At 39.6% G+C, this 24021-nt stretch overlaps 2 protein-coding genes across 3 annotated transcripts; one reads left to right on the top strand and one right to left on the bottom strand.

Annotated features, from left to right (window-relative positions):
• Nucleotides 1–780: 780 nt before the first annotated feature.
• Nucleotides 781–13000, bottom strand: LOC113140711 (actin-related protein 2/3 complex subunit 1A-A). The gene is made up of 10 exons (XM_026324669.1): nucleotides 12844–13000; nucleotides 12066–12187; nucleotides 10679–10783; nucleotides 9943–10165; nucleotides 9538–9645; nucleotides 8458–8664; nucleotides 8110–8185; nucleotides 2591–2781; nucleotides 1862–1952; nucleotides 781–1369 (listed from the first exon to the last, which is right to left on the bottom strand). The coding sequence occupies exons 2-10, from the start codon at nucleotides 12127–12129 to the stop codon at nucleotides 1364–1366; spliced, it is 1071 nt and encodes a 356-aa protein (XP_026180454.1). The 5' UTR covers nucleotides 12130–12187; nucleotides 12844–13000; the 3' UTR covers nucleotides 781–1363.
• Nucleotides 13001–13919: 919 nt separating this feature from the next.
• prkar1aa (protein kinase, cAMP-dependent, regulatory, type I, alpha (tissue specific extinguisher 1) a) lies at nucleotides 13920–23227 on the top strand. 2 transcript variants are annotated; one of them, XM_026324667.1, is made up of 11 exons: nucleotides 13920–14052; nucleotides 15986–16165; nucleotides 16789–16956; nucleotides 17502–17593; nucleotides 17678–17739; nucleotides 17819–17865; nucleotides 18834–18992; nucleotides 19119–19179; nucleotides 19314–19435; nucleotides 19854–19935; nucleotides 20408–23227. In XM_026324667.1, the coding sequence occupies exons 1-11, from the start codon at nucleotides 13948–13950 to the stop codon at nucleotides 20578–20580; spliced, it is 1251 nt and encodes a 416-aa protein (XP_026180452.1). In that variant the 5' UTR covers nucleotides 13920–13947; the 3' UTR covers nucleotides 20581–23227. The 2 variants fall into 2 exon arrangements, with proteins under 2 accessions (XP_026180452.1, XP_026180453.1); XM_026324668.1 differs by having other exon boundaries at nucleotides 14005–14048.
• Nucleotides 23228–24021: the final 794 nt, after the last annotated feature.

The raw sequence follows: 24021 nt of genomic DNA, 5'->3' as shown, positions 1-24021 counted from the left end.
GGTTTTTAGGTCAGAACCTTTCACTACTCATCCAAGTAGCTTCATCACTCAGAGAAAGCTGGTATGGAAACTCCAATTTATCCTTCAGGTTGGTTTCACTCCACCCATAGTCCAAATAGGCTCATTAGGTGAGATATGGAAATGGGGTGAGATTCATTAGACCCACACTCCTGAGTTGGTTTCACTTCACACCTGGCCTGAATAGGCTTGTTAGGTGAACAGAAGTGAGCTCAGGTGAGGGTCTTTAGGATCTAATGGTCGACTCATGTGACCCCTCAGATTCACCAACTGGCTGCAGAGTGTGTCCTCCCTGGAAGACGTTTGATGTGCTCCTTAATTTCCTGGGAACAGATGAAAGGGCAGCCTGGTAGATTGAACATAAGTTATGTCTGAGCCCTCCACCCCTGTTAAGGGAGGGTTTTCCCACTTGAACATATATAGCTTCTCTGACCCCTCTCTCAAACCACCTATCTTCTCTGTCCAAAATATGTTTTAATAAAATTTACATAGCATAATGAGACTATGGGACTAGGGGTGGAGTGAAACCAACCTGAAAGATAAATTGGTTTCCATACCAGCTTTCTCTTAGACTGATGAAGTCCAGTTGCCATGACTCAGCCTCTAGATAACTTCATCTGGACAACTGAGAGTCTCTACAGACTTAAAAAAATAGAATAGTGACACTAAAATAACATAGCTGTTACAGAACTGGTGTGTGACAGTGAAGGAGGAGAGGTGAGGACCCAAGTGCAGGACACAAATGGGTTTTTATTTCCCTGGATCATCCAGGGCTGAGGCACAAACAACTTATCTCCGTCACATGGTGGACAAGCAGGTAGGCAAAACGCCACTTGGTGTTACAGACACAAAACAGAAACTGTTGCAAATAAGCATTACATGCATAAATGTGCATCACATACAATGCTCCGATGGAGAACAAAGGAAATCCAGAGGCCTAAATACTTTCTGAACAAACTTATTAACACAAGTGAAGGCAATTTAACTAATAAACAAAGCTACCTGGGATTAACCTGGGGACAAGAGGAACTAAGGCACCAAAATAAAAGGCAAACAGGAAACAGAAACCCCATGACAGTAATAGCTTTCATCAAATATATTGTATGTATTTAATTAGTGCGGACAAGAAGATATAAATACACTGAATACACACAACAAAAATTTGAGCCATGATGCATCATCAATGCTTTTATCCTCTTTGTTTATCTTTAGTTGAAAGAATTTTTATTGACAAATATCAGACAGCACATTATGTAAAAGCAGTACTTCCCCATGGGTTTACTCCTCAAGGATGTGTTGGTCAGTCCAGTGTCTGACACCTCAAGGACTGACAAACTGTGGTGACTCAGTGCTGCAAAATAAGAGGTAAATCCTGTTAGAACTACTGATCCTATAAGACTGTACTGATGAAAAAAGTATGTTTGCATTGCATTTTCCTCTGATAGCTTCTCGTGGTACATATAACAGTGTGCATACCTCATGTATTTGGGGAAGAAACATGTCAGTGCTCACAGGTGTTTTTTTAATAGTTTTTGAACAATGGAGGTCTACGACACAGACCACTAAGCTAAACCAAGTTCTGGATTCACACAAAATTCATTGTTGGCTTTACTCTCTGTATGTGCTTTTTAGAAAATAACAAAAACATTGAAATCACTACACTTATATACCTTTACTACAGCTCTCTGTCATTATCAGTAAATTGAGTTATAATAAATATATTTGATATGCTTACTTCAGTGACAGTAAATTATTTCTAATTAAAATATCTTATAATGTGTTTAAAATGACTGCATTAAAACACATTTGAGTACTATTTTTCCATACTTTTACACACATATACCTTAAAATCCCAGATCACCATGGCTCCATCAAGACCCACACTACTGTACTTGTCCACTTTGGTTTTCTCCTGTGATACAACACACAGCTGCCTGCAGAACCCAACACAACACTTCAGTTTAGCTGTTAGCCTTTTAGTCAGTGGAATGAATGAATATTTAATTAACTGCGATTATTAAAATTATGCAGGTGTGCTCAAAGTTCAGGGGGAGTGAGAGGAATGATGGACAATTGTTAATTCAGCTCTGTTATGTGCATAGAAAGTCTAAAAGGGCCAGTTGAGAAGAAGCCAAAGAAGACGGGAGATTGTTGAATGAATAAGGCAACAGTAGAGATATTAAAGGAAAAGCAGCAGCAAAAGATAAGATAGGCTTGTCCAATGGGTTATGTGAGCAAGTTCAGCATCATTGCCTGGACTTAATGGTATATACTGTAGGCTGTATAAAACATGCAAACATTTGGCTGACAATGTAGATCAATTTGACCCTTGAACTAACTAACTAAAAGTAATTTTTTGGAAATTGTATGTTTTTATTGGACAGTTCAAGGAGAGTTCATGCTTAGCAACTTGACACCTAAGTCACCACAGCAGCCCAACCAAATTTAATGTGAAATTTGGCCAAAAAAAAAAAAAGTGAAAATATAGCACTATCAAACAGCCATTCAAGCTAAAAACCTCTTTGGAGGATATTATAGTGCTACTTCGAAGGGAAACATCAATGTCCCTTACATGATGCTGTTCTGGTGAAGGGTGGACATCTCATTGTTGTCCTCCTCAGTGGCCTTCTTGTCCAGGTTGCGAAAGTGTTGCATGGCTGACATGCTGCCTTTGGAGGACTGCTTGGGGATGTCCAGCTTCTTCACAAACTCTAGAGTGCCAGGACACTTATAGGTGAACTGGTAAGGGCAACAGTCATGTCCCTGACATTGACACAGAAGATTAAGGATATTAATTATATCTATATTAAACATCATTGTGACTCTATCTGTATCCACAAGACTGGGCTATGCATTTGACATCATCAGCCCCAAATAACAGCAGAAGTTAATATTAAAGGTCTTAATGAGAAAAACAAAAGTGATCAGAATGTCCTACAGTCAGTTACAGAAATACCATTGTACTCTTTTCATAAAATTTCAGAATCTAAACATGGAGACAAAAGCTAGAAGAAATGTCAAAATGTCATGTGACCATAAAGGAGACAAGGGGTAACAAAAGTGTTTGGGAGAGTGGCTCCCCATCAGATCCCAAGAACAACATCTGAGATCTCTATCCAGAACAGCTAAGATACTGCACAGGACCCTCAAGCTCCCAGGCTTCTGTTTGAGGACCCAAGCTTGAAGGGGACAAAGACCGGCCGCTATATATAGGATTTAGATATTGTTAGATACAATCGAAAATGTGTTGCTGCTCTAGGCAATCATCCGTTTACTAAGATTAATCTTCTTCATGCAACCATCTTTAAATTGAAGTGTGGAGCTGAGTTTAGTTGTCATAAACATTTACATCATACCCCTCACAATGCAACCAATCCTTGCAGCACTTTGTTGGTCTGAATGGCGCGGCTCCGCACCTTCGAACAAAAGCCAGCTAGCCTAGCCCCGTTAGCTGGTGTGGAGCCACCGAGCTCAGGGTCTGTTAGCGGTCCAAGGGCAGCTCCGGAGCAGCCCGGAGAATTAGCCTGGGCGACGGTCCGACGGAAACGTACTCCTAAGCAGAAGCCCACGGCTCATCACCTGCCTGTTCACGTTTCTAATAGATTTTCCCCGCTCAGCGACACACCCGCTGAGAAACCGACTCTGATAATTGGCGATTCCATAGTCAGGAACGTGGAAATAGAGACACCAGCGACCATAGTCAAATGTTTCCTGGGGCCAGAGCGGGCGACATCGAGTCAAATCTGAAGCTGCTGGCTAAGGCTAATCGTAAATATGGGGAAATTGTTATTCACGTCGGCAGCAATGACACCCGATTACGCCAATCGGAGGTCACTACAATTAATGTTGAGTCGGTGTGTAACTTTGCTAAATTAATGTCGGACTCCGTAGTTTTCTCTGGACCCCTCCCCAATCTGACCAGCGATGACATGTTTAGCCGCATGTCGTCGTTCCGTCGCTGGCTGTCTAGGTGGTGTCCAGCAAACGATGTGGGCTTCATAGACAATTGGGCCACTTTCTGGGGAAAACCCGGTCTGGTAGCGAGACATGGCATCCATCCCACTTTGAATGGTGCAGCTCTCATCTCTAGGAATTTGGCCGAGTTTATTAGCCGACCTAAAGCCTGACAATCCAGGGTGGGGACCGGGATGCAGAGAATCAGTCTAAAACGTCTCTCTGCAGTTTCCTTAGAGCCGCCGCCCCCCTCAAACCACATAGAGACTGTGTCTGCCCCTCGAACATATAAATCAAATAAATCAGAAGTTAACAGAAGAGGAGTTATTCATAAAAACTTAATAAAAATTAAGACCACTCCTCTTATTGAACAGAAAAACAGAACTGTCAAATGTGGATTATTAAATATTAGGTCCCTTTCTTCTAAATCTCTGTTAGTAAATGATTTGATAACTGATCACCAAATTGACCTACTTTATCTTACTGAAACCTGGTTACAGCAGGATGAATATGTCAGTCTGAATGAATCAACCCCCCTCAGTCATAAAAATTATCATGTTCCTCGAAGCACAGGTCGAGGTGGAGGAGTAGCTGCAATCTTCCACTCAAACTTATTAAACTTTCATCCTCAGAACAATTATAACTCATTTGAGAGCCTCACTCTTAGTCTCTCACATCCAAACTGGAAAACACAAAAACCAGTTCTACTTGTCATTGTGTACCGTCCACCTGTTCCTTACTCAGAGTTTTTAACTGAATTCCCTGACTTCCTGTCTGATTTAGTGCTTAGATCAGATAAAGTCATTATAGTGGGAGATTTTAACATTCATGTAGATGTTGAAAATAACAGCCTCAGCATTGCATTTAATTCTATATTAGATTCAATTGGTTTCATTCAAAACGTTACTAAACCCACCCACTGTTTTAATCACACCCTTGATCTTGTTCTGACCTATGGCATCGAAATTGAACATCTAATAATTTTCCCCCCAAATCCTGTTTTGTCAGATCATTCTTTAATAACTTTCGAATTTAAAATGATGGATCATGCAGCGTCTGGAAGAAAATTCCACTACAGCAGATGTTTATCCGACAACGCTGTTAATAAATTTAAGAAAATGATTCCATCTTTATTTGCATCTATGCCAAGTATAAACATAGTGGAGGGCAGCTGCCTTAATCCTACTCCCTACCAAATTGATCATGTTGTTGACAGCGCTGTAACCTCACTGCGTGAAACGCTTGATTCTGTAGCCCCTCTGAAAAAGAAGTTAGTGAATCAGAGGAGATTAGCCCCATGGTATAATTTACATGTTCGTACCTTAAAGCAGGCATCACGAAGGCTGGAAAGGAAGTGGCGTTCCACAAACCTAGAGGAAATTTTTCTAGCCTGGAAAAACAGTCTACTAACATATAAAAAAGCTCTCCGTAAAGCCAGAACTGCATACTATTCATCACTAATAGAGGAAAATAAGAACAATTCCAGGTTTCTTTTCAGCACTGTAGCCAGGCTGACAAAAAGTCACAGCTCCGTTGAGCCCAGTGTTCCCTTAGCTCTCAGCAGTGATGAATTTATGAGTTTCTTTACAAATAAAATCACAACTATTAGAGATAAAATTCAGCAGATGCTTCCTATACCTGCAATACATGAATCTTCTACTACAGTAGCTCTTGAATCATCTGTAGGACCTCAGTTATGTTTAGACTGCTTCTCTCCTATAGATCTCTCTGAATTTACATCAGTAGTTGCTTCATCGAAATCATCAACGTGTCTCTTGGACCCCATCCCGACTAGACTGCTTAAAGGCACCCTGCCATTAATGAACTCATCTTTATTGGACTTGGTAAATTTATCTCTAGTATCAGGCTACGTACCACAGGCCTTTAAGACTGCAGTAATCAAACCTTTACTCAAAAAGCCTAGTCTTGATCCAGGTGTCTTGGCTAATTATAGACCAATATCCAACCTGCCATTTATTTCTAAAATCCTAGAAAAAGCTGTTGCTAAGCAGCTATCAGACCACTTACACAGGAATGAACTATTTGAAGATTTCCAATCAGGATTTAGAGCACATCATAGTACAGAAACAGCACTGTTGAAAGTTACCAACGATCTTCTCTTAGCCTCAGATAATGGACTTGTTTCGATACTTGTCCTCCTAGACCTTAGTGCAGCATTCGACACCATTGACCACAACATCTTATTACAGAGACTGGAGCATGTGATTGGTATCAGAGGAACAGCGTTAAAGTGGTTCCAATCCTATTTATCGGACAGATTCCAGTTTGTTCATGTCCATGATGAACCTTCCACACGAACAAAAGTTAGTTATGGAGTTCCACAAGGTTCTGTGCTAGGACCGATTCTGTTCACCCTGTACATGCTTCCTTTAGGATATATCATTAGGAAGCACTCTATTAATTACCACTGCTATGCGGATGACACTCAGTTATATCTATCTATTAAACCTGTTAACACAAACCAGTTAACCAGACTTCAAGCCTGTCTAACTGACATAAAGGCCTGGATGACCAGTAACTTTTTACTTTTAAACTCGGAGAAAACAGAAGTCATTATATTTGGGCCTAAAAATCTCAGAAATAACTTTTCTAAAATTATAGCTACTCTAGATGGCATAGCCCTGGCCTCCAGCACTACTGTAAAAAACCTTGGAGTTATTTTTGACCAGGACATGTCCTTTAACTCACACATAAAACAAATTTCTAGAACTGCATTCTTTCACCTGCGCAACATTTCCAAAATTAGGAACATCCTGTCTCAAAATGATGCAGAAAAACTAGTCCATGCGTTTGTTTCCTCAAGGCTAGATTACTGTAACTCATTACTATCTGGATGTCCTAATATCTTAATAAAAAGCCTCCAATTAATCCAGAATGCCGCAGCCAGAGTCCTGACAGGAACTAGCAAGAGAGATCATATTTCTCCTATATTGGCTTCTCTTCATTGGCTCCCTGTAAAATATAGAATAGAATTTAAAATCCTTCTTCTCACATACAAATCCCTTCATAATCAAGCTCCTTCATACCTTAAAGACCTCATAGTACCATATTATCCCAATAGACCACTTCGCTCTCAGAGTGCAGGCCTACTTATGGTTCCCAGAGTTCTCAAAAGCAGAATGGGAGGCAGAGCCTTTAGTTATCAAGCTCCTCTCCTGTGGAACCAGCTCTCAGCCTGGGTTCAGGAGGCAGACACTCTCTGTACTTTTAAGGCTAGACTTAAAACCTTCCTCTTTGACAAAGCATATAGTTAGGGCTGGCTTCAGGCAACCCTGAACCATCCCTTAGTTAGTTATGCTGCTATAGGCCTAGACTGCCCGAGGACCATCGGTGCACTGAGCTCCCCTACCCTCCCCCCCCCCCCCCCCCCTTCTCTCCCACCTCATGTATATTCCACAATTGAATGTTACTAACCTTGTGCTCTCTCTCTCCCCTAGTTTGTGCTCTCTCCCTCCCTCTCTCTCTCTCTCTCTCTGTACCTTCTGCAGGTGTCCCTGGTCCTGGAGCTGTTTATCGCTGATGTGCAGTTACTGGCCCCACCAACTTGCAGTGTCTATTTGTTGTTTATTGTTGCTGTTCTTTTCTCTCTGCTCTATCCACTCACCCCAACCGGTCGAGGCAGATGGCCGCCCAAACTGAGCCCGGTTCTGCTGGAGGTTTTTTTCTTCCGTTAAAGGGAGTTTTTTCCTCTCCACTGTCGCCAAGTGCTTGCTCATAAGGGAATTGTTGGGTTTTTAGTTTTAGTTTTTGTAAAGTGCCTTGAGATGATTTGTATTGTGATTTGGCGCTATACAAATAAAATTGAATTGAATTGAATTGAATTGAATTGAATTGAATGGCGTATAACTGTGTCTGTCTGCTGTTCGCTGATGGGCAGATAGTGAGAGACAGAGTTTTAGAGGTACTCTAGCAAAGCTCTGCAGAACAGTAGGGTGTGTCATTACGAGGGACTTCATTCAGTCTCTATGTAGTCATTTAATCCACTGATTACTGGAGCATTTGAATACCTGAGAAAGGGCAGTAGCTGACTGTGATTAAATTTTCTGGGGACACACTCATACTGGTCACACACATTTCATACATACAGATGCAAACACAGTGCTGGTTAATAGTTACCGCAGCAACAATCTCAGTTGGACTGACATAGAGGACACTAAGCAGTGGGAGACAGTCAGTTGTCAGCTGGGTAACCCTAAACAAACAGAGATGATATATTGTTATGTCAACAAGCACTCATGACACAGAAAAAAACACAGGAAAACTTAGAGAACTAAAATTTCAGTCAAGAAAAAGAGAGAGAGAGAAGAAACATACAAGCCTGGAGGTTCCACACATTGACAGATTTGTTGAAAGACAGTCTCAAAACCAACTGATACATTTTCTTTATAGCTGAATATTGATCATCCTGAAAGTATGAAAGTAAGGTCATACTGATGGAATCAGTGGTTTGTCACCAGTACTCACTCCTTCCCCTGGGCAGCATCAGCCACAGTGATGCTGCTGTTGTGAGCCACCCAGGCTAGCTGGTCTCCACTAGGAGAGAAGGAGACACTGTGCACCCAGCCGCCACAGTCCTTATGCTCAAGCAGCACTTCCCCAAAAGGCATCTTTGCCCCCCACGCCGTGGGGCCAGGTTTGTCCTCAATATCCTTGATGTAGGCTGAGAAAATTCTGAAAAGCAAAGAGATTTGTTATAGTTTATTATCTTTGGGGCCTAGCATTGGGTTGCTTACGTGTTTGTTGCTTAGACTAACACTGTTAGATGTATTGTATTTGCAAAAATAATCATTCACACCTTCATTTTTATATAATAATTATGAAGTTCTCCTTTTAATGGCATAGTCTGTTCTGCTATATCAATAAAAAATGTATGATTTAATAGAGAAATGTAAATGTAATTTTAGCTGCAGTTAATCTATCAATAATGTCCCACTGCCTCAAGTGATAGGAAAAAATCAATTATTGCAGCTTTAATTCAATTCAATTCAGTTCAGTTCAATTCAATTAGTATAGTGCCAAGTCACAATACAGTTATATCAAGCTATACTAGTTATGAGTAGCATTTGGTGACAGTGTAGAGGAAAAACTCCCTTTAACAGAAGAAAAAAGTTCCAGCAGAACCAGCTGCCACAGTCCTTATGCTCCAGCAGCATGGGGTGAACGAAATGGGGTGAACTTAAATTGAAGGAAGTCAAGAATAATAAAAGATAAAACCTGCTATAGACTCTTACAAGCATTAAATGAGCTTGCATATTTAAGGCTAGCATTATTATATCATTTTGATGTTGTCAGAACATCCCATTAAAAGACCAAAAGCCAGCTCAGAATGAATTTCATTTAGTTTCTCTATATATTATTTGGATTCTCTGAAAGTGGAGAAGTCAGAAACCAACAGGCATATTCTTAATCAGGTTCACATGACTTCATGCTGCTTTAGAAATTCAAATGTGAACTGTTTCATCTGCTTATTCACATTAAACTGGCTCTTTGTTTAAGACTCCTGTCTGCTTCTCCTCCTCTGCACCATGATGATGGTAGTCTCACCTGCAGTGAAGGTCTGCAGATCCAGCTGCCAGGAGAACATTGTTAGGATGCCAGTCCAGGCTCAAGACTGTGGAACAAATGGGCTTCTTGATATGCTTACTCAGCCACCTGAAAGGGAGGGTAAATGGTAAAAAAAAAAACGTTGAATGTAGATGTTAGAAAATGTCACAGCAATCTGTGTGAAAAAACATATATTTTATTGAGCTTAACATTGAGCTATTTTTGATTGATGCTGCTATTTTTCTCTGGGCTGTATTATTTGACTTTATATTCTCTTTCTACATCAGCACTTTGACTTCCCCATCTCAGGCACTAATACCATTACTAAAATCACCTTGGCCCTAAAAACCAATGTCAGTTCAATGCAATACTTGAATATCCTAAATCTCGTCATGCCCTGCTCACCAGTCATTCTCCTTCTCAAAGTAGCAGACAGAGATGAGACGAGCTCCACTTCCCAGGGCAAATTTATTCTCCAGAGGCGACCACTTCACACAGGTGGCCGCACGGTTGATGCGCACCAGGACCAGGGTGGGTTTCCAAATGCCATCCTTTAGAGTCCACACATAAGCATTGCGGTCAGAGGCACATGTCACAATGCGGTTGGACTCCGGTGCCCAGTCAATACCTGTGGGGATAATTATTAAAGGAACAACGAATAAGCAGTTCTTATGGTACTGTCTACCAGGAAATGTTAAATGGCCTATTTATTATTTCTACAGAGCTTGTTCTGACACTATGATTTAACTGGCACATATATTTAGAGTTCTTGTAATATTTTGTTATCTAAGAACAAAATGACTTTAGGCTTTATATATAAAATTATGCAAATAGAGGAACTGAACTTTCAGGAACTCATGAAGGGCCAGAGAACCTGAGTATGCCAGTTGCATGCTGTCATGAGTGAGGACAGTTTGTAATGAATACTTTTGTATTGTATTGATATTGAGGCATCAAAGGTACTTGACAAAATATCAGCATTTCACGCCTTGGGAATGAGAATAGGCTGGATTAACTTGTGTGCCAGCCCCAGGAAAATTATTAATATATCTTTCTTATTGCTCATAATTTGCATATTTTTCAGTGAGATGTTGTCAAATAAGTAAAATCATCCTCTGTTGGCTGATATAAATTACAATACCTGTGATACGTCCACTGTGCTCAGTCAGCTCATGGATCTTGAGCCAATCTTTGCCTTTCTTCTCATAAATGGTCACCACATTGTTGTTGGGACTCACTGCAATCTCTGTAAGGAAATGTGTTAAAATATGAATACAATAAAAAATCTAATAAATATAATACACTTAATCTGTTTCATGTGTTGAATGTCCTTAATAACTAACTCCCTAACTATGGCTACTTTTTAGCTATAGTTGTTCCAGTTTGTTGATCCAGTTCGTTACAGACTGAAATACATCAGCAGAGATTGGATGGATTGCCAAGAAATTTAGTTCAGACAATCAGGTGCTCCTGTTTGCATACTACAGTAGTTGACCAACTGTGGATTTGGTATTTCTACTCTGGACTGTGTTCTTTAATATCAGGATGTCCCAGTATCTCCATAAAAAACCTCCAGTTAATCCAGAAAGCTGCAGCCAGAGTCCTGAGAGGAACTAGCAAGAGAGATCATACTTCTCCTATATTAGCTTCTCTTCATTGGCTCCCTGGGTTTGTATTCCACTGTAGCTAAGTGGCTTTTTCTCTAGATTGTAAAGTCTTGGCCTTACTTTGTAAAGTTCCATGAGATTATTATTAGGCCCTAGCACCGACCGAAGGTCACGCCGCAGGGACTATTATAATTGCTCAATAGGCAAGGGGCGGCGGCTTAAGGCAGAGTCTACGTTGACCCACGCCCCGCCATGACTTGGCAATGCTCGAGACCTTTCGGGAAAACGTATATGATGCGGTTGCCGGGCGGGCGTGGGCCTGGAAATATTATTTTTCTGTATTATTATTATTTTTCTCGACCTCAAATTTGACCCCTGAACATGTGTGAAAACTCACCAAAAGTTGCCCAGAAATCAGAATCGCGTGAAAATGTTTTTTTATACGTTTCATAAACGACCTCAAAAAATGGCTCTTCGGCGCCCCGACAAAAATGGAAATACATAGGCCATATGAATGGAATTAAACACATTCTCAAAATGTAGTGAGACCTGATGTTAAATTTCTAAAACAAGTCAATGACAGTGCAGTGTTCAACAATAACTGTCAGACACCCAAACAGCAGTAGACATCATGCTGCTATAGTGTAGTCAGATGCATGTAGTAAAACTCTCTGAGTCAATTTCCTGCATCGATAATCAAATTTGCTATGGTTCTCTATGCAACATTAATGTAAGAAGGGAGGGAGAAAATGTATCAGCAGGCGCCAGTGCAAGTTTGGTACCACCCTGTGCAAAACCCACAAAGTACAGAGAAACAATACAGACGTGATGTGTATAACTGCACATTTTATGTATATATTGTTTATATGGAAATATGGAAATGTAGTTAAACTAGCTCAATATGTATGATGTTTCACCTACGGGTCCTATCTTTGTTCCAGGCATGGCAGGAGAGTGGCTCCAGGCCAAAACTGTAGAGTGACATGTCTGAACAGAGGCAGGAGAGGCTGCTGGAATGTGGTGGCTGATCTGCAGATGTGCTCCTGCAAGTCCCAAAGTAAAAAGGAGACAGTTTGTAGCTTAAGATACATGATTCTTTTTAACAACAAAGCACACCTAGTTTGTTGCTTTTGGATTGAAAAATGATGCAGGCTGCAAGTTATACAATATGTGGAATAAGATTTTTATATACCAGACTATTAATTATTACTCTTACACCAGCTTAGTGCTGCTTCCTCTGATGTAAGCTTGGAAATTTGATAGTAACAAAGTTTACCTTATCAGGTGTGGTACACAGTGTGCAAACATGCTTCAACTGATATATTTGTTTCTTTCCTCTGCTCTGTAATGTTAACTTGATCCTGGCTGATGTATTTTTCTTATGGCTTTACATTATTATCATAAAGCAGAAAAGAAGTTAGTTTGAAAGGTTTTGAGCCCAAGAAGACACAGCCTTCGAATGGTGCATACAAGTACATTTCAAGTGCTATTGGTGTCTCTTTGCTTTATTCTACCTCATTAAACAGACAGTGACAGATAGAATAACTGACAAGAAGCAACATCAATTAGATTAGACATAGTAGAAAGGCAGAATACTTGTAGCTGTATCGACCACATGGAAAGCATAAACTAGTTCTACCAGTAATAAGAAACAAGTTGACTGAATGTAAAAACAATGAGAGCTAAGATAATCCTTTACCTTTGCTGTGTATATGTGATCAAGTTGAAGTGGCAGTGATGATGGAAGGTGCAGGGCTGTTTTCGTGGACTCTGGGCAGTCGACACGAATAGAGCTGTGCAGTAACTTGGTGAAGGAAGTGACTCTGAAAGCAGTGGGAGAAGCGTGGGTGTGTCTCCTGTCTGGAGGAAGTCATACGGAGCAGCATGTTGGAGCAGTGGTTAATACTGCAGCCTCACAACATCTAGGATCTGGGTTTGAACCAGCGACTGCAGCTTGCATGTTCAACCCTTGTCTGTGTGGGTTCTCTCTGGGTACTCTGGCTTCTTCCTGCATTCCAAACACATACAGGTTTGGGTGATATGGATGTCATTTGTGTAACGTATATGCATATTTATGTCCTGTAGAAGTTTTGTACTGTGCATGATCATTTTGTGTTGATTTGATATAGGCTACGCATTATACTGAGAGGTATTTCTGTTATCTAGTCTAGTTTCATTGCCATAAATGAGATAGACAAAATAACAGAAACATCTGATTTAATGCAATAAAATATGATGAGCAGCACGAACTCTATAATCCAAAATAATCATATATCAATATTAGATATTGAATCTAAAGCAATTGCAACTGAAAAAAGAAAAACTATCAGGGACAATTTATTGCAGGACTTCTAGACTGCATTAGACCTAAGCGCACCTAACACCTAGGATATAATTTTCCAGAGCCCAAATATACCAAACTGTCAGTCTGAGAAATACAACATTTTCTCACATGGCATGTGTATTTGCTTTAAAAAAAAACGATGAAATTAACAATTAAAGTTAGTGAGTTAGTCTTTTGATCAACTAATCTTTTTCCAGTCTACCTCAGGACCAAATTCATGTAATGTCATAATTATATAGAACGCTTATTTGCAATTTGTTGTCTCTTGATCCATCCATCCATTTTTTATAACGTTACCCATTTAGGGTCACAGGGATCTGCTGGAACCTATCCCAGCTCTTTTTGGGCGAAAGGCAGGGGTACACGCTGGACAGGTCACCAGTCCATCGCACTGTGTATTGATTGATTTCATATAAATACTTAATTAGGTTGCTGCTTTATTTAGTTTCTCGCTGCTACATGTTTTTAAGGGGACGCTTTAATTTTGAAAGGATTCAGACGGAAGTGGAGTTTCTGTGCTGCGAGAAAGAAAATCAAGCACGACAACACGACATTTTACAGTTGGTGAGATATTTGTTGTAGTTCGTAGCGTGAGTAGTTAGTTGTCACACACTGATCTGTGCGTTTGTTGAGAACCGGTCACTGTTCAGCCTAGAATCCATGTTTTCCGCAACGTTTAGAAATGGGACTGCTGATGGCTAACACTTAGCTTGCTAAGCTAATTGAAGTGGATGGTACTCAAGATGGCCAGTTAAGAAAAATCCTTAGGCGTAACACTAACTTTTTATTACACTGACTTAATATTACATTACTTTATTATTACACTAACTTAAAATTAGGTTTCATTCACAGCTGTTAGCACTAGATTAAGTAGATTTTTATTAACGGAAACAAAACGTAGTCAGTTGAAAGTAACGTTAGCTAGCTAACTAGTAGCGATTTAGTTAACTAACGTTAAGTAACGTAAACTTTACGTAGGCTAAGTGAGGTTTGTTTACAAACAGCACCTTTCTGGGCCAAAAGTCACAAAGTGCGTCATATCGTGCTAATGTAAATAGTTTAGCTAGTACGTTAGATTAAGTTAACTGACCCATACCTTCCAGAAGCTAATACGTAAAATTACCGTTTCAAAACATAACATTAGCTCGCTACTGCTGAATATTCTGGACCCAGGGTTTGGTTGATGATCCAGCCTTGTATGTAGACAGTGACACTTATTTTTACTAGGGCTGCAAAGATTAGTCATATTTTGATAAAAATATGCACCTTAAAGAATGGGTTTGCTACACTTGCGATACAAAAATATACTCTTATACTTAAACAATAAAAAGGCTCTTATTTAGTAGAATTTCACAGCAAAATCGATTCATCAGTTGATTATATTTTTGATTTATTGAATAATCTGGCTTTTACAAATCAAAAGAGAAGTCTGTTTTAAGCAATGACATTTGAAAAGATCTTAAATTTTATCACAATAAAAAAGGCTCTTATTTACTAGATTTTCAAAGTAAAAGTTTGTGGCACATTACCCCTAATGAAGCTAGCGTTACATGCTTTCAGACATGCACTTGAACATTGCCAGACATTATCCCAGTGAGAATGCAACTGTCCGAGGAACACAGATCAGACATTACCCAGACTTTTTCCTAAGAGCTCCTCTGTAAAAAGTCTGAGTAGTGTTGTGGTGTGACCCAGTGGGGAACAGACCATCAGGAGCACCGGGACTATTCCCAGTGGCCTGTGGGTCGTTGGGCTGGTCGTGGACAGTCGACTTGACCAGAGATAATCTAGCAGCAGGATAAATTGGCAGATTCTCAGAATCCTTGCATCACCCTCAACTTTCACTCTCACCACGTTGCCAAAAAAGTCATAGCGTCCTCTCTGTGATGCACATAGCAACCATAGTGCATAACAACCATTGACCCGCTTGCCCACCAATATCATTTGTATGTAGAGTGGACTGGGATGGAGTCAAATTCCAGGCTGTTTCAATCTGTTTCAATGATTCAATCTGTCCCTGGTGTGAGTTGCACTGTGTCAAACATTTAATCCGATAATCAGCATAATCCGTGTCACTGTGTCAATTAGCCTGAGAACTGTAAACATTTTACTGGACAACTGATTGTCTGACCACCTAACAGAAAAACTAGAACAAGAAGGCTCCACTACTACTGCAGCAATGTAAAAACTGTTTAATCAAAACCTGACTTGCGCTGTTCTCCACCTCTGCCATTTTTGTCTGCACAGCTGCTAACTAATCAATAAATACGTTTGCCAACTATTTTAATAATCAATTTATTTTGGTTGATTAGTTGTTGTAGCCCTAGAATGCATTGAATGTGATGACAGGGTGTATTACAGTATCAGTGTACAGCGTTTTTAATTGCTAAATCCCCAAGGCCCCAGATGAAATTTAACTGTGGTCTTACTACAGTACTGAGTGGCATAAAACAGCTTCTTCCTTCTTCACTGTGCTTTGCTTTCTTCTTCTCCCAAGACAAAGATGGCAGCAGGCAGTACAAGCAGCCGGGAAGAACAGAGCCTCAGAGAGTGCGAGCAGTATGTTCAGAAGCACAACATTCAGCAGCTGCTTAAGGACTGCATCATCCAGCTGTGCACGTCCAGGCCTGAGCGACCCATGGCCTTCCTCAGAAACTACTTTGAAAGGTTGGAGAAGGTATGTACTGATACCTATGACAGCAGAGGCACTGTATAGCATTACATTACACAGTCTTTTGCTTCAGTGTGAATTTAAAATATAATGAATCTGCTGAGCGCTGGGAGCTGCTGCTGCTGAAACATAAAAAGACCTTTGATATGCTGCAACATAATGCAGTTAAATTCAGTATCTCTCACTACTGAAATGGGGGGTTTCTGATACTGCGTCGTTTTCTCAGATTTGTTTTTTGTCAAAAACTACCAAACTGCACAATAGTTTTTTTTGCCAGGTTAGAGCAGGTTAAAATGATCTGCAGACAGGATCTGACAAGGTCAGATTACCACTGGAGTGAATGGAGAAGATAACAACATAGCTATCAATAAACCCTGCCTATGTGTATGGTGTTAACCATGGAGCCACACAGGAATTCCTCATGCTCACACATTCACATTATTTTGAGGGAAAAAAGTGTTGTTTCAAAAGTATTTTGCATTATCAGTAACACCAAAAGTAGCTGAGTCATATCCTTAATGCCGTAGGCTTCCATTGTATATAGGTGATTTTTAAGTATAAGTAAAATGCACTAGTCAGTGGGTAGTACATGTTTTCCTTTGTGGTTTTACGTACCTGTTGGCCAACAGGAGGAGGTCCAGCAGATGGCTTCACAGCAGAAGTCCAGCTTTAGGTCAGATTCCCGTGAGGATGAAGTTTCTCCACCTATGAACCCAGTGGTGAGGGGTCGAAGCCGGAGAGGGGCTATCAGTGCTGAGGTGTACACTGAGGAGGACGCCACCTCCTATGTCAGAAAGGCAAGTGATATTAACTCTAATGTGTTTCACACACCTCCTACTATTCCTAAAGCTGCGTAAATCTGGATTTATATACTATACCATGTGTAACGTGAATAAGAGAATTATCTCTTAGCTCTGTGGAGAATTTCAGCTTAATTGAACTTAGTTTTTGGCTTTCTGACTCAGAATCACTGCTCCCATCAAATGTTTTTTCAGTAGCAGCAGCAGCAATAATAATAATCAGCTGTTTTCAGTGACAACTCTAAACACTGTATACTACCTGCTCCTCACCAGCAAACAGCTTACTTAAATAAAGAGCTAGATATTTTTCTAACGGGATGATGAGGAAAAAAGAAAAGAGTGAACAACATAAAACCTTTATCAGCAGTTATTTAATAATTGGTTCACCAGTAGTAAGTGCTGTATAATAGCACAAAAGTGTCAGTGAATGACATAATCCAGCTATTTAACCTACATGGACAGTTATACTTATTTTGATTCCAGTATATTTAATTTTCACTTAGATGTACCAGATAAATCTAAACAGGCCTTTTTCACTCAAGGTCATCCCAAAAGACTACAAGACTATGGCTGCCCTGGCTAAAGCCATGGAGAAGAATGTACTGTTTGCCCACTTGGATGACAACGAGAAGAGGTAATGGTGCCAATCACTTTGGTTTGCCAATCTCTTTGAAGACATTCGCGGCTTATCAGCGCTTTTCCTTTAATGTCTTTCTAGTGACATTTTTGATGCCATGTTTTCTGTGAACTACATTGCTGGAGAAACAGTCATTCAGCAAGGTGAGTTTATCACTGTTTCTCATGGATATTTTGTTTTTCTTATGTGTATTCATGGAATTGTTTGTTGCTCCTTTTCTAGGTGATGAGGGAGACAACTTCTACGTTATTGACCAGGGAGAGATGGATGTAAGAAATATTTATGTTTTAATGCAATAAAATAGTGGCCACTAGCAAAGTTTTCATCTTTTTCATCATCTGGGTGTGGTTTAGTGGTTCAGTGATGAAAAACATTGAGCAATAACTAACAAGATTAAACTAACAACTAGAATGTGCATTTCCTAAAGAAAATGCATGTGATTGCTGAAAGAAACCTGTATCTGCTTGCAGTACAGTTGAAGGGTTTATCATACTGATCATTTCAGAAGTGGAAGCATGTTCAAGCTTCTCATGTGCGAAAAATATCAGAATATCAACCTTCTAGGTGCCCACATATGTGCACAGTAAGAATTATACTGTTTAAAACCCTTTATCATGGCATAGCTGTATAGCAAGTTCCGTGTGTTCAGTATCAGTAGTTCTTGAGATCGCCATTTGAAAAACCTCTAGGCACTAGGGTATCAGGCTTCACTATCACTCACACAACAGTGGTTATCTTCAGTATCCATGTTTGCACCACTAAACCTATCCCTAGATTCCACAGTTGCACAAAAAAACACAAGATTTTTCTTCTAGTAATTAGGTTTAAGTTATGATGAAAAATGCAAACACTAGAAACTGGCCACATAGTGGCACTGTAGAGGAAATTTTTCATTATGTGAAGCATTTCACCATGGGGTAGTTCTCCATGAAGTTTCATCCCTGTCACCTTTACAGGTTTTTGTGCACTCTCACATAGATCACCATTCAAAAAGAAAATTATAAAAATATTAATTAAAAATCACTAAATATTTAATCTAACAACACCCTCCTTTGTGGAGTTGTGTTACGGCTCACTGTGATGCCCCCAAGTGGTCAAAAATGATTAATGCAGCTTTAACTTTAGCTGTAGAGAATTTACAGTTTTATGCTCTGTTGTGTTTCAGATGTGCTGTGTAATGGAAATAGTTAATGTTTGTGCCAGCAGCAGCAGTCGTCTGATCTCTCTAACCTTCCAGGTGTATGTGAACAATGAATGGGTGACCAGTATTGGTGAGGGAGGAAGTTTTGGGGAGCTAGCTCTGATCTATGGGACACCCCGTGCAGCTACAGTCCGGGCCAAGACCAATGTCAAGTTGTGGGGCATTGACAGAGACAGCTACAGAAGAATACTGATGGTAAGCTGTGCATTCTTTGAAAATACTGAAAATGGCCGTAAGATAATGGGAAACAATAAGCTGTTCTGGTTTTTATTGGTATAACAAGGTTATAATATGGATTGTCACAATTGTTATTTTTTTTAGGGGAGTACTTTGAGAAAGCGCAAGATGTATGAGGAATTTCTCAGCAAGGTGTCCATTTTAGGTGAGACCTCAGCTCATTAGTTGTTCATTCTATTGGCTGACTGGACCGTCTTGCTTTGAAACTGTTTCTGTCATTGGCATAATATATCTCAATGAAGGGATCTGTTCTGAGCGTTGAGTGTTGTTCCTGAGCAGAGTCTCTGGATAAGTGGGAGCGTCTGACAGTAGCTGATGCGTTGGAGACAGTGCTGTTTGAGGATGGCCAAAAAATTGTTGTGCAGGGAGAACCTGGTGATGAGTTCTTCATTATCCTAGAGGTACAGACTAACTTCTGAAATGCCATTCATTCAGAAAAATGTCATTTTTATTCATTGTTTAATGTATGAGGTTTACAGTATACATGAATTCCTTCTGGAAAAAAAAAAGTCAGGTTTTAAATACAGTACTTCCTGCTGCCAGTTTGTCTGAAGAAAAAGTTAAATACATAATAAAAAGATTTTTTTGTCCAGTTCATGTTAATAGTTGTAGAAGCAGAGTGGAAGGCTTCTTGAAGTTAAGATAAATTTCTTAGCTCTGGGTCATGGGATGCCTACTTTTTACCAAGATGCAGTTTTACTAATGTAGAAAAATAAAAGGCTCAATCAAAACTAAAATAGTAAAGCAGTCATTCTAGATGTTCTTTAGACTGCTGCTGGGATAGGTAGTTCAACATGGCTTTTTTTTTTGTGTGGTCAGGGGACAGCTGCAGTGCTTCAGAGGCGGTCAGAAGACGAGGAGTTTGTGGAGGTTGGCAGACTTGGACCATCAGATTACTTTGGTAAGTTGGACTGTCATCCACACTGCCCCACAAAGAGAAAACAGCTGGGAAATGTGTACTAATTACAAAATGGACCTGAAAACCAAACTGTAGTATCTCTACCTCAGCTGGTTACACTAGTTCCTGCATTCTAGCTTTGTAATTCTGTTCATTTATAGAACAGTTCATAAAAAAAGCTTCACAAACACATACACACACACATAATACTAAGAATATGAATGTATAAAAGCAAATACAAATTCATTTAAAGTTTAGCAGCATACACAATATGAAGCCATATTGAGTGTTATCAGTCACACCTGAGCATTTCCTGCTGTGACCTGTCAGAATGTCTGCTGGGCGTATTGTGATATGAATGAATTTTCTTGAAAGCAGTGCTGGGGAGCTGTTATTGTAAATTAGCCTAGCCTCATTGATATTTATGGGGTGACCAGCAGTCTGAAATGCCTGTGTGACTGGTTTTCTCCGTCAGGTGAGATCGCCTTGCTAATGAACCGGCCACGTGCTGCCACTGTTGTTGCATGCGGACCCCTCAAGTGTGTCAAGCTGGACCGGCCTCGGTTTGAGCGGGTCCTGGGTCCCTGCTCTGACATCCTGAAGAGAAACATTGAGCAGTACAACAGCTTTGTTTCCCTCTCAGTTTGAGCTTTACTGCAGGGTGCACCAATGCCCATCTGCTTTCTCTTCTTACTACTGCTATTCTGTTGCTTATGTAAGCACATCCACACAACCCTCTGCAATATCACTTAAATACTTCAGGCCCTCTCCTCTTTATTTCTGTTTATTTTACTTTTGAATAGGCTGTATCATTAGAAGATTGTTTTCTGTGAAGGGAAGAATTTTTTAGCTGGAATCCCAATACCAAAGAGGTACAATTTTTGTGTAAATTTAAACTACATATACTGTAGTTTAAGTAATGGTGTGTACATGACTGAGTCTGCATTCACAGAAATTCACACATTATGATCTTCATAACAGGACATTTAGAGGTAGCACCAAGTCCCAATCTGTCTATTTCTAGACGTCAGTTTAAAACATGGGAATAATGGTTAAAGGTTTGCACTTATTAAAATGGGAATATTTCTACAAATTCTACAGATAACATTAAGTAATCTAGACAAAGGTTGGACCATTATTGTCTAGATGAAACAGCTGAAGTAAAAAGTCAAGTCAAATTGAGAGAGGATGTAAAATGTGAATGGAAATAGAAAGGTTCCACAGATAACAATGGAACAAATTATAACATTATCAGTTTGCAGTATTAAGTAAAGTCTGACTTGTCATCTGTCATTCTCAGTTCAATTTGTCCAGAACTTTGGTTTATGACCAAATACCTGCAAAATGAATGACATTCCCGTGTCATGCCAAAACCAATTAGCACATGTTAGCCTGCTAACAAGCTATAACTTTGTAAACATCAGCATGTAATCATTGTTGGTGTTGGCATTTTGGCATTCAGTCAGCTGCAGCCCTCTGTCTTTTTTTGTCACCTGTACCTTGCAGCCTTGCTAGGGGAACCTCTCCTCTCATTCTATTTTGTTTTCCGGTATCCCTTTAACTCTGCTGACATCAGGTACCCATTGAGTTACAGCGCTGCTACAAGTCTGTGTATTTAGAGTAAATGGCTGTATTTTTGTACATTTTAAAGATCAAACTTCCATTTCTCGGAGAGTCATCAAGACAGCTTGCTGAAGGACATACACAATCCAATGTCAAATTTGATGCTGAGATTTAAAATGCAGTGTTGTGAAGATTTTACATTTGTCCTTAGGGCATAAACGAAGTGCCTTTTTTACCTCATCAGCAAACGAAGGAGTCTTCAGAAGTGCTTACTTGTGCACATTCTCAAATCTCCAAAGAGATCACTGTAATTTTTAAAATCCAGTTGAGAGATTGTACCAATTTCACTAGCATGAATTAGTTATAACAGTGTTGAATTAAAGGAGTATTCCAGTTTTGCACATCTGTAAAGTTAGTTGGTTTGAGAGGTAAGTATGAGGAAAATTGCCATTATCAAAACACCAATCAGAGACTCAGTCTGAAGCATATATCAGGCTCCATATGTTCTGGATCCTGTGTAATACAATTCAGTATCTTTTGTTTGAACCCCCTGTGCCACAGCTTTAAAACCACCATACCTCCAGCTGGTAACAGATATTGCGTTATATAAGTTGTTATCCAGGCTGAAGGTAACCAAGATAGACCTCTTTGGCATAACAATAACATTATCCCTTTCCCCTCAGATTTTACAGCCAAAAGAAATTATGCAACTGCTTTCTTAGTTTTAATAGTAGTACTCATGATATGACATCACATTAGGGGTGTGTATTAGGTTCAAATTAAGCAACCATGCCTATTATATCAAAGGTATATGACACTGGTTAGGTTAACACTGGCCAGTGTAATGCAGTACATTTACCAAAAAATGTAATACCTTGCTAACAATAAAATAAACATAGAAAGACTAAATGTAAATGAACATTTTTCAATAAAATCCTACAGGAGCCAAAACGATAAATGTCGCCTGAACAAAAGCAGCCATACAAAAATGGAAGAATTTAATACAGTTTCAGATTGGATGCAATGCTGCACATTTCTTGTTGAAACTGTTTTAAAGAGGTGCTAATTCAACTGATCCATTGTGGAGGCTGCAGTTTGTGCTGCTGCTTTTAGTGCACAGCATTATAGACAGAGATATCTGTGGTTTTTGAATACTCTTACACAATCTGAATGGGGTGGACATAGTAATAGAAATGCAATGCTGTTTCAACAGCAACACAAACTGCACCCTCCAAAATGATAATACGTTAAAATGAACAATTTGAACTTTTATCACTTTAGTGAAGGCAGGACTTTTTTGTTTTTTTCTGGTAAACATCCATTAATACACAAGTGTTAAATGTGTTTGATCTGTTATATTACTCAAATAAGTCTTAAATGAGTAGTGTTACATCTGTCTGCCATGTGTACTGTAGTTTTTTTTTTATCAGCTGTGTTCTATTATACTTGCAGTATTTTTTGATTCACTAGATGGCAAATAGCTGTGAAATGTTCTGCTGCCTTCATCAGAAACCTGAATTGTTATTTTCAGCCTTATGCAGATCAGTGTGCTCTTGTTCAGTCAGACCAGTGCTGGTAAAGCTGAAAACACACAGGCCTGCAACAAGTCGGAGCAGAGGATTATTCTTTTCTGTAGAGTGACTGGAGTGATTGTGCTTAAAAGTCAGCATGTTTTGGATTTCTCTGTAGGACTTCTTCACAGTGGGTCAAGCAATAAAAAGATCAGTTTTCACTGAGTGTCTTTACTTGTTGTTGCCTATACCTGAAGCCCTGACCTGTAAAGCAGTCCTGTATTTCAGTATTATTATGGTTGTGCTTAAATGACTTGAAGATCTTTTTTCCTGCAGGATACAAACTTAAAGGTTAACAAAAGTCATTTTAACATGCGTCAATGGAAATATGCATCACATCAACACAATTTCTTAAATTATCCCCATAAGTGAACAGGGAAGGCCCAGGGACTGACCTATTTTTCCCTTCAACAATTTCATATATACTGATTCTCTCTGTAATACTAGTAGATGCAAAGTCAAACATAACAAAAAGCATAGAGAAAAAGCATGTACACAGAGAGAGATAACAGTCAGAATGCACCATGCAGCTGATTCTTCTAGTCTTCTCTTAAACACCTGTGAGAGAATGACGATGTCCATAAAGTGCACCTGTCCACGGAGCCTGCGGTCTCAAGGCCACACAGCTGTTGTTTTTTTTAAATCAGGGTTCTTTTAAAATAAGAGGATACATACACTTAGCTTTTGTCATAGTCCATATTGCAAACAACATACACTTAAAAACACTAAGTATTTTAGTTGTGCTTCACTCATATTAATGGTTTACTTCAGCTCCACTACAACTCATTACTGCAATTATATGAAAGGCATAGTTCAAGTTGGACAATGGACTTGTTTTTATACTCGTCCTTCTAGACCTTAGTGCTGCATTCGACACCATTGACCACAACATCTTATTGCAGACTGGAGACTGGAGCATGTGACTGGTATCAGAGGAACAGCGTTAAAATGGTTC

The sequence above is a fragment of the Mastacembelus armatus genome, chromosome 8, assembly GCF_900324485.2.
Source record: "Mastacembelus armatus chromosome 8, fMasArm1.2, whole genome shotgun sequence".
Taxonomy (NCBI): domain Eukaryota; kingdom Metazoa; phylum Chordata; class Actinopteri; order Synbranchiformes; family Mastacembelidae; genus Mastacembelus; species Mastacembelus armatus.
Note: the sequence above shows the minus strand (reverse complement) of the source record. Positions and strands in the feature narration are given on the sequence as shown.